General features: G+C 59.5%; 1 protein-coding gene across 3 annotated transcripts; it reads left to right on the forward strand.

The window, feature by feature from the left end:
• Positions 1 to 370: 370 nt before the first annotated feature.
• PCGF1 (polycomb group ring finger 1) lies at positions 371 to 4,490 on the forward strand. 3 transcript variants are annotated; one of them, XM_081960161.1, is made up of 10 exons: positions 371 to 398; positions 602 to 739; positions 958 to 1,063; positions 2,165 to 2,317; positions 3,024 to 3,095; positions 3,187 to 3,292; positions 3,688 to 3,724; positions 3,955 to 4,041; positions 4,162 to 4,242; positions 4,321 to 4,490. In XM_081960161.1, the coding sequence occupies exons 2-10, from the start codon at positions 644 to 646 to the stop codon at positions 4,366 to 4,368; spliced, it is 786 nt and encodes a 261-aa protein (XP_081816287.1). In that variant the 5' UTR covers positions 371 to 398; positions 602 to 643; the 3' UTR covers positions 4,369 to 4,490. The 3 variants fall into 3 exon arrangements, 2 of the variants coding, with proteins under 2 accessions (XP_081816287.1, XP_081816286.1); XR_014175972.1 differs by lacking the exon at positions 371 to 398 and having other exon boundaries at positions 3,648 to 3,724; XM_081960160.1 differs by lacking the exon at positions 371 to 398 and having other exon boundaries at positions 3,691 to 3,724.
• The last annotated feature ends 4,875 nt before the right edge of the window (positions 4,491 to 9,365 follow it).

Consider the following 9,365-nt stretch of genomic DNA (forward strand, 5'->3'; position numbering starts at 1 on the left):
TGTGGCCAATGCTGGCTGGAGCTGGCCGAGGCCTGGAAGGAGCGCCCCACCGCCTGAGTCTTCTCCCCCTGCCGGTCCTGTAGCTCCATGAAGGGTCCCTTTCCTCGAGAGGCGCTCTCGGCCCAGCGGAAACTGGGGAGTGGTCGGCAGCGTTGGGCTGGGCTGCCTTCTCCGGATGCCAGCCGTGTGGTCTTCCAGCGGTTCCCTTATTGGAGGGGATCCCGACGTCCCCTCTGCCCCCGAGATCCCTCCCCCTCCTCCCCCTCCTCACCACAGAAGGAGCCCGTGGAGCCCAAGCAAAACACCGCCCCTCCCTCTGCTCGCCCAGAACGAGTCCCAGCAAAGGGCTGCCGAAGAACCTACGGGGCCCAACCGCCTCCGGGGAGATCCTGGCGCAGGTGAGGGCGGCTAATAGGTCAGCCTCGTCTCTCCAACGCCCCCAGAAGCTCCGGGGAGACCCGCCTTTCACGGGGACAGGTAAGCCGCCGAAGCGCCCCTGGGACCTCCCCCCCTCCCCCGCAGCCTCCCAGGCGACGCACGTGGTCCGGGCTGGGCCGCGCGGCAGGGCGGGAAGTGTAGTTCCTCTCTCGGGCGTCCACAGGCCCCGCCCTCCCCCACCCGGAAGTGGGCTGGCGACTCCAAGATGGCGTCTCCTCCCGCGGGGGGCCCGATGGCGATCGCGATGCGGCTCCGGAACCAGCTGCAGGCTGTCTACAAGATGGACCCGCTGCGGAACGAGGTGAGGCGGGAGGCCGGCGGGTGCTCCGCTCGCTCGGGGCTCCGCGGGCATCAGCATCAGCAGCATCTTCCGCGCCGGCGGCGGTCCTACGCGCGTGGGGAGGGCGGGCGAGCGAGCCCGGGGCCCCCAGTGGGGAGGTCGGGGCGTCCGGAGGGGAGGGGAGGGGGGGCTCTGGCGTCCGTCCTTCGGGCAGCGACTGATCGGCCCTCCGCCCGCAGGAGGAGGTGAAGGTGAAGATGAAGGAGCTGAACGAGCACATCGTCTGCTTCCTCTGCGCCGGCTACTTCATCGACGCCACCACCATCACCGAGTGCCTGCACACCTGTGAGTGGGGGCGGGAGGGGAGGAAGCCGGGCATCCTATGCTGCTCCCGCCCGGGGCTTCGAGGGGCGTCCACTCCCGCCCTTTGGGGCAGCATCTGCCAGGCGGCCCCCTGCCCAGGGAAGCTCGCCCTTCAGGCTCAGGAAGTTCTCCCCCCAGAGGCTGCCCAAACTCCTTCCTCCTAGTCTTATCCACCGCCTTATTCAGGGATTGCGGCTGCTCTCCTGACGCTTCCCCCCACTCCCGCACCTATCCGCTGAACATGCCCAGAGGAAAGAGGGTGGAGCTCCCCTGTGCCATCATGGTCACTTTGCTTGCTGCTGCTGGAGTTCGGCTGCTCTGTGCTGCCCACAGGATTGTGTCCTGAGCCCAACAAGGCAGTGTGGAGGGGGCAGCAGCCACTTCTTGCCCTGCCACTGCTGCTATGCTGGAGGGGGCCACCCAGATTCCTGTATGGTGTATTATGATGAGCCGGTTCCTATCGCCACTTCATCACCCTGAAATGGTCCGTTTCTGCTTCATTTCAAACCAGCTCTGCCTTGTGGAGGTGGTCTGCTTTCTCCCCTCCATTTGTGGGTTGAGATTTAGAATAGCACAAGAGCCCCCTTCCTGCTAATTCTATTAGAGCTGAAGCAGAACTGCTGCTCCTGGGGGTGGCCAGCTGGGTGTCTATGGAACATGCCCTCATTTGGTCCGTATTTGGCTATTTCCTGAAGGGGGCGGTCTCATGACGTCCAGATGCTCCCGGCCTTTGGCATTCCCCTGCTCTGCTAAGCCAGAGACTCCGTCAATGAGGAGGGTGAGGCCAGGCAGCCATCCAAATGCTATGGGGTTTATTCGCTCAAACTATTCACATGTTCAGGAGCCCAGAGGCAGCCTTTGAAAGGGGGGCGGGAGGGAAACAGCATGGTTCTCTCTGCTTTCTAGAGACAGAATGCAGCGCTTGGATTCTGTCCCTGCGCCCCCCCCCCCCCCGGTCCTCATAGTGCCAGCTGTATGAGCCATATTAGTCAGTGGGGGCAGAGGCAGGGCGGGGCCAATCTTGCCCCCTCCCCCAGGGCCTTGCTGGTGGCCGTTCATGGCAGCTCTTTCCTCCTCCTGCAGTTTGCAAGAGCTGCATCGTGAAGTTCCTGCAGACCAGCAAGTACTGCCCGCTGTGCAGCACCAAGATCCACGAGACTCAGCCGCTGCTCAACCTCAAGCTGGACCGCGTCATGCAGGACATTGTCTACAAACTGGTGCCTGGCCTGCAGGAGAGTAAGTGTGGGTGGGGGCTCTCGGTCCTTCCGCTCACAGGTGCTTCTTGGGCACTTGGTGATGGCCAGTGGCGGGAGAGCCCTGGAAGGACCTCGCTGGCTGATGATGGGAAGTCCCTCGTGACGGGCAAGCTCTTCCCAGTCACGTGCAAGCAGTAGTAGAGGCTTCCGGCCTCTGCCTGTGTTCATCTGGCCAGGGGGTGCTTTCCTTGCCTTGCCCTCCCCACCCCTCATCCCCCAAGGAACGCGGCTCCTGAGAGAGACCAGCGGTTCTTCCTGGAAAGGAAGGTTCCTCCGATGGACAGCTACCTGGTCACTTTGGAGCGGGTGGTGGTGGTGGTGGCCTGAGACTGTTGGACGTCCCACACAGAGAAGTTCCCCACATGTTCCCCCTGGCAACCTGTTTCTGCTACTAGGCATTTTTAGATTTAGATCCAAATGTTATTAAAGCTTTAAATCTTAGAATAGTCCTGTGCTTTTTTCCTGAATATTATTGTAGAATCTTATTTAACAATATTTATTGTTTACTTAAGTCATTCAGGAAACTTTTGTGAAAGGGTGATTTAAATAACCAATTGATCATAACGGCTCAACGGCGCGCACACACACACACACACACACACAGAGTGTTTCCTGCTGTGCCAGCAGGTTGCTCCTCATCCCTTGCCTCTCTTCTTTCTCCCCACCCCCACCCCCAAATGCCACAGGTGAGGAGAGGAGGATCCGGGAATTCTACCAGTCCCGAGGGCTGGAGCGGGGCAGCCAGGCCAGCCACGAAGGTAAGGCTTTCCCTCTTCCTCCACGCAGCCTGCTTTAGAGGGGACTTTGGTGGGCCAGACCCCGTGCCTGACAGCCTGCCTTCCCTCCCAGACCCTGCCTCAGACCGCGTGGGCCTGCCCTACACCACCTTTGACCACTCACGGGCTCATTATTACCGCTTTGATGAGCACGTCACGCTGTGCCTGGAGAAGCAGAGGTGAGGCAGGAAAGGCACAATCAGGGCTTTGGGGAGGGGCTGGGACTCGTCCCCCTGGGCTGCCCCCAGGGCCTTTGTCAGGGAAAGAGCAGCGGACAGAGACTCTCCCCCCACTTTGCTGCCCAGTTGCCTCAATAGTGGGGAGGGGGGCTGGCTGGTTCGGAGGCAGTGGGAAGGGGATGGGCATCCTAGGCAATGAGTCCTCTGGGTTTTCCATCACTGCTTCCTTGCCAATGCAGGGTGAGCCTTTTGGGGAAGCCCTGGGGGGGGGGGGTTCTCAGATTCCCTGGGGGCCGGCAGGGGGCTTCCTTTCTCTGGGTGCCTGAGTTGCTTCCTCACTTCCCTCCCTTTTGAGGTGGGCCAGATTCAGCCTCTCCTGTCTTCTCCTCTTGCAGCAGCGCTGGGAAAGAGAAGAGCAAACACATCCTGCAGGTGAGGAGACCGGGACCCCTGGAGCTCTCTGGGGTGGCCCTCGCCCCTCTTCCCATGTGGGTACATCCCTCTGTGAGGAAAGGGTGATGTGGCTGCCCCCTTCCCACCTTTCTGAATTAAAGAGGATTGAAGCTACGGGATGCCCTGCAGGGCTGGGCGTCTCCTCGTCCTGCTGGCTTCATTGTTGCTTTCTTCACCACCACCCCTGTGTCTCCCCCCCCCCCCCCCAGCAAAAGTATGTCCGCTGTTCCGTGCGGGCCCAGATCCGCCACCTCCGCCGGGTTTTGTGTTGCCGACTGGAACTGGCCTTGCAATATGTGAGTGAGGGTCCCACCCGGTCCAGGAGGGTTTGCGGGCCATGCGCCAAGGTCCTGGAAGGAGGGGGGGGGGGGTTCTGGCTCCTGCTAATGGATATGCTGGGCATCTCTCCCACCCAGGTACAGATCCTGTTTGACAACGAGGTGCTTCCGGATCACCTGACTTTGAAGCAACTTTGGCTCACCCGTTGGTTTGGCAAGGTGGGGGCACATTCTGGGGTGGGCTGCCCTCTTTTCCACACTCAGGCAGAGCACTCACTCGACTCCCTTGTCTTCCAGCCAGCCCCGCTGCACCTGAACTACAGTGTGAAGGAGAAGAGGAGGTAGGGGGCGATGGACCGTGATGTACCCTTCCCCCCCCCCCTTTAATTTAAGGATCTCTGCTCTTCCATGGGCTTCTATTTTTGTAATAAAAAGGCTGATGGGGGCCTTCTGGCTCCTTCAATGAACAGGAATCTCTTTTGGGGAGGTGGGGGGAGGTGGGGTGACTGCTGAAGCTAAGGCTGCGATTCTCCAGACTGGCCAGCCAGGGGCAGGGCCACTCCTGCCCACTCTGGCATGGAGGATGGATTTCCCCCCCCCCCCAGTCCCTGGGGGGTAGTTTAATGTGCCTCCGCTTTACCAAGCCGCAGTTGCTGTGGGTCAGGCTGGGAAAATTAATCCCCACAAGCCTCCCCCTATGAGGAGTGAGGAGGAAGGACCTCCCCCCACCCTGCAATTTGTCCTCCCTCCATCCCTCCCTCCCAGCCTTCCCCCAGACAGCCAATCAGGACCCATCCGGGACCCCCAGCACTTCCCTGTTCCCCAAGCTGGGCTGCTATCAGACTGGAGTTTGGCCTTGTGGCGATAGGCTGCCTGGTTGTGCTGCAGCCTGCTGTGCCCTCTGGTCTTGGGGGCTGCCCCTGGAATAGGGGCCCTGAGCTTTGTGGAGTCCTGCGTTGGGAGGGGGGCAAACGACAGTGCGGTGCCTGTGCTGATGATGCCCATATCTCTTCTCCGGGGCCTCTTCCCAGCATTTGGGGGGGGGGGGAGCTCACTCTTTGGAAGTCTTCCCTGCATTGATAACTGGGACCGGTTGAGGTCCCTACGCCACCCCCCGCTACAGGTGGTCATCTGCTGCCAGGGGCTTCTCCCATAGGCAGAGGAAAGGACTGCTTCATTCCCCTGGAGGGCATCTCCGCTTTGCATCCACCCCCCTCCTCCTCTAGGGGTGCCGTGAGGGTAACTCAGAGCCTCTTCCCACAGCCGTCTGCTTGGTCAGTCAGATTGCTGGCTTACAATTGGGCAGGTGGTGCCAGTCATGCCAGTTGCCTCTGTTTTACACCGGCTCAGTGTATCAATCAAGCAGCTCTCGTGTGTCCTCCCATCCTGCATCTGAGTCCTACCATGGTGTATGTCCCTGGGTGGGCCCAGCCCTGCAGCTGGACAGAAGAAGCTGCTGTGTTTGGCTAGAGGTTGCAATCGTCCCATGCTCTCCCCATTTTCCTAATTGTGCAGCCCTTTTCCTGGGAGAAACTCTCTCCTCGTTGGAATCCTTACCCTCCTCCGCCAAAGAGCTCTTCAGCTTCCTCTTCCTCTCCCTCTCCTAGTTAAAGGATAGGTGCTTGCATGTCTGCTCAAGCTGCCCCACCTGTGCCAATGGGTGAGACATGGAGGACTTTGGGCAGGAGATCTTCCTTTCACGCAGAGGTGGCTGACCTGCGTGGGAACTCCGCTGGCTCCCTCCCAGCCGCCTGGGTCTTGCTCCCCAGAGCACGGCCAGCTGGCTGACCAGCCACTCCCTTCCTTGAGCTGATCTGGTGGCAGCCGTGGCCACTGCTGCCCACCACTCCTGCCGCCTTTGGCCTTGCAGCCACTCTGCAGGGATCTGGTTTCCTGCCAAGGCCAGCTGTTGCGGAGTTCTCACTCCACCACTAGAGAGCCCTTGGGCTGGGCTGCTGCTCCCCTCTAGGAAGCCCTTGCTAAGGAGCTGGTGAAATGATGGGAATCTGGGCCTGGGGTCTACGTGGGGGTATGCCTCTTGCAAGCTGAGAGGGGCCATCTTAGTTTTATTGCTAGGGGCCAGAAAGATTTTTACACATGCTCAGGGATAGTCTGGTTTTTCTTGGATTGGAAAACATGAATCCTAGAAATCCATCCTTCCTTCCCCCCTTTCTGGAATGTGCGCTAGGGAGAGGAAACGCGGGCCGAGGGATCCTTTGTCACACACAAACACAGCCGGTCATGCTCCGGGCTGCTAATAGCCGGAGGCTCCAGGAGGGTAATCCGAGCCGCCTCTCTTCCCGCCAGCAGAGCAGCCTGTGGCGGGAGGGGGCCCGGACGTGGGGCGCTGCATGCTTCCCAGTGCAAAGTTGCCGGGGCTGGGCGGGCCCGGGACAGCTGCCACAGCACACCCGAGCTGGGCGCCGCTGTTCTCCCCGAGGGCTAGTGCAGAACCTCCCACCTCGGGGGAGGGGGCAGCGGCCGTCTAACTCAAATCTTTCCAGAGACTCTACTGGGAATTGAACTTTTACACCACACACCACCCTCCCCACCACCACTTGCAGCCATTCCCGGCGCGCGGGAAGCAGATCGGACTGGCTTAGTTCAACTTAGCGAACCCTCGTCTCAGCCCCAGGCGGTAATTGAGGCGTCGGCGCTATCGCGGCCCTTCCTCCGCGTCCCTCGGCTGCCCGCCAAGAACAACCCCCGGTTTACGGAGAGCCTCAACTTTCCGGACTGCTCCGAACCGAGAAATCAGGCAGGCTCTTAGCACGGCTTCTCTCGCAACCTCCCAGCCCCGCCTTGTCTCCGTCCTTCAGGCCCACGCGGAGAGATTTCTAGGTCCGTGCCAGCTCAGTGTGTCTCCTCCGCCATCGCTGCCTCCTTGGGCGCGGCCAAAGGATTGCCGCCAGACACCGGCCTCCCTGCTCCGGTTCTCGGCCTCTCGCTTGCGGGAAAGCCGCAGGAGCTCCGGGCGGCAATTGCCAGCATTGATGGAAAGGAGGAGGTGCAGGCCAGAGGGAGCTGGAAGTGGGAGATGGATTCCACGTTCGGGGCTCAGCGCAGCGCGAACGCTCCGAGCTCCGCGCTACTCCCGTCCGCCGCGCAGGAGATCCTGCCAAGGAAATGGGGTGGAAGATCAGCAGCTGTCGACCCCATAGCGAAAATGCCGGGGGTGTCACCGTGGGGCTGCTGTCTGTACAATTGACTTAGCTAGCTGAAGATTTAAATCCTAAAGAGTTACGAATGTGCCAATAATCTGGAAAACTGCTGGACTCTTCTCAAGAAAATCGGCGTCGGTGCTCCTGAAGGGAAGCTAGAAGGGGAAATTCCTGCACTATGGAGGCGTCGTTGTCCCAGGAAGTACTATTTGGAGTGGGAAGGGAAGCAGGGAACATGGCACGTCAGCTATTGACGGGGGGTGGGGGAGGAGGAGAGAGATTGCTCTTTTTGATGCTTTTCCTGCCCACAGCAGCTGGCGCTTTCAGAAGTCCCAGGGGGCCGTTGGGGCAGGACCAGGTCCGAGCCTCCAGATTAAACCATGTGTGGCAGGCGACCCCTTGACACACCTGGCGAGACCGGGCCTTCTGGTCTTTGGCGCCAACAAGTGGGCATCAGACACCATCCAACCAAGCAGGACAGAAGGGAGGGGATCCCTGCGCTGCCTTCTCCGATCCTCCGAGGAGCTGATCTGCCTTCTTCCCAAGCCAGCTGAACCCCCCCCCCCCAATCACCTGGCAGGAAGGGCCACCTGATACTCACCTGCCCAGAGCCGCTGAGCTGAGGATATGTGGGGCTGGGGGGAGAAGATCTCCAGCCAGGCGGGGCTGAGATAAGGTGGCCTGATTGAAGGAGAAAGAGACCCAGCCTTTGAGGCTGGGCGCAGGCGCTCCTTCCGCCTGCTCAGGAGTCGAGGAGAACGGGTGAGCCCTGGACCACTCCTGGCTTCATCCCGTAGAAAGGCAGCTGAGCCCGGCCAGCCTGTCTGATGCTTCCCCTCCCCTCCCTGGCGGAGGCAGCCGCCATACGGCTGTCAGGTGGAAGAGCTGTCAGAGGAGAAGCGGGATCGAGGCTCCCCATAACGAGCTCACTGGAGACTAAGCTAATGAGAAAATCTAAAGCTAATTCTGTCAGAATGTTGCCCGATTGGCAGCCGTGCAATGTCTGTGCGGGAGCAGCCTGAGGCAACCCAGCCATCCTGAGCGGGTGGGGGTGGGGTGGGGCATGGCCCAGCTCAGGACAGGTCACTTCGTGTGAACAGCCAAGCACATAGAGGAGGCTGAGGCTGGGAGAAGCCCCGCACAATGTTTGCTGCTAGGCACCGACCACCAGCTCTCAGGCCAGGGAGGCTACCAAAAGCCCCGGGCAAAAGCAATTCGGTACTTGGGGCAAAGCAGCGGCTCCTGCAAGCAGCCCCAACGGAGGAGGTCATTTTGGGAGAGCAGCTTTGAAACTGCATCTACTGCTGCCATCCACATTACTTGGGGGTGGGGGATGGGCGGTGGGAAGCAGCATGACTCATTCCGCCCCTTCTAGTCTTGCAGCTTCTCCACTTCCCTAGCCCTTCCCTAGGGAGGCTGGCGCTGCGAGGACAGGAAGAGCCCAGTGCTGGGCTTCCTGCACGCTTCCAGGAGGACGCGGTTCACAGATGCCAGAGCCGTCTCTTCTGGCTCCCGGTCCTTCGTTTCTCCATGATCTGCGTGAGGGTGGGAGTCTTGAACAAGGCCATTCAAATCTACTGCAAAAATGGCATGTACACTAGATGTATCCGCCAGCTTGTTTTATTTATTTATTTATTTCGCATATAACAATTTATAGCGTGAAGATGTTTGCACTTCGCAACTCACAGTGGGCACTTTTGGCTTAGTTTCTTCTTTCAACCCAATATGGCAGAAAGGTTGCTGGCAGAAAAGGCAGAAAGTGGGTGCAGGGCAACCTTGTGCCTTTCTGCCCTTTCACAGCGGTCAGTGGCCTGCATTTGTTGTGGAGAAAGCTGTTCATGCCCTTAACCAACGTCCCATGGTTGATCAATCCCTTAGCCTGAATCCAGTGGGTTATGTGAATGAAGACAGACACCCCATTCCAGGAACAGGCTGGCCAAGTGTTTCATCTGAAAGTTGTCCGTTTCATCATCTGATTAAACCAGAGGTCTTCAAACTTGGCAACTTTAAGGCTTGTGGACAAGTTTGGGGACCCCTGGTTTAGATGATTGGAAGGATGGAGGGATCAGCTGAAAAGCCACTGAATCTCCAAAGAGTTCCAAAAGAACCAGCTGATTCCACGTGATGCTTCAAGCAGATCCTCCCTGGACTGTGTGATTAAACTGAAGCTCCACTGAAGAT

Source organism: Natrix helvetica (genome assembly GCF_964273705.1).
Source record: "Natrix helvetica genome assembly, chromosome: 7".
NCBI lineage: Eukaryota > Metazoa > Chordata > Lepidosauria > Squamata > Natricidae > Natrix > Natrix helvetica.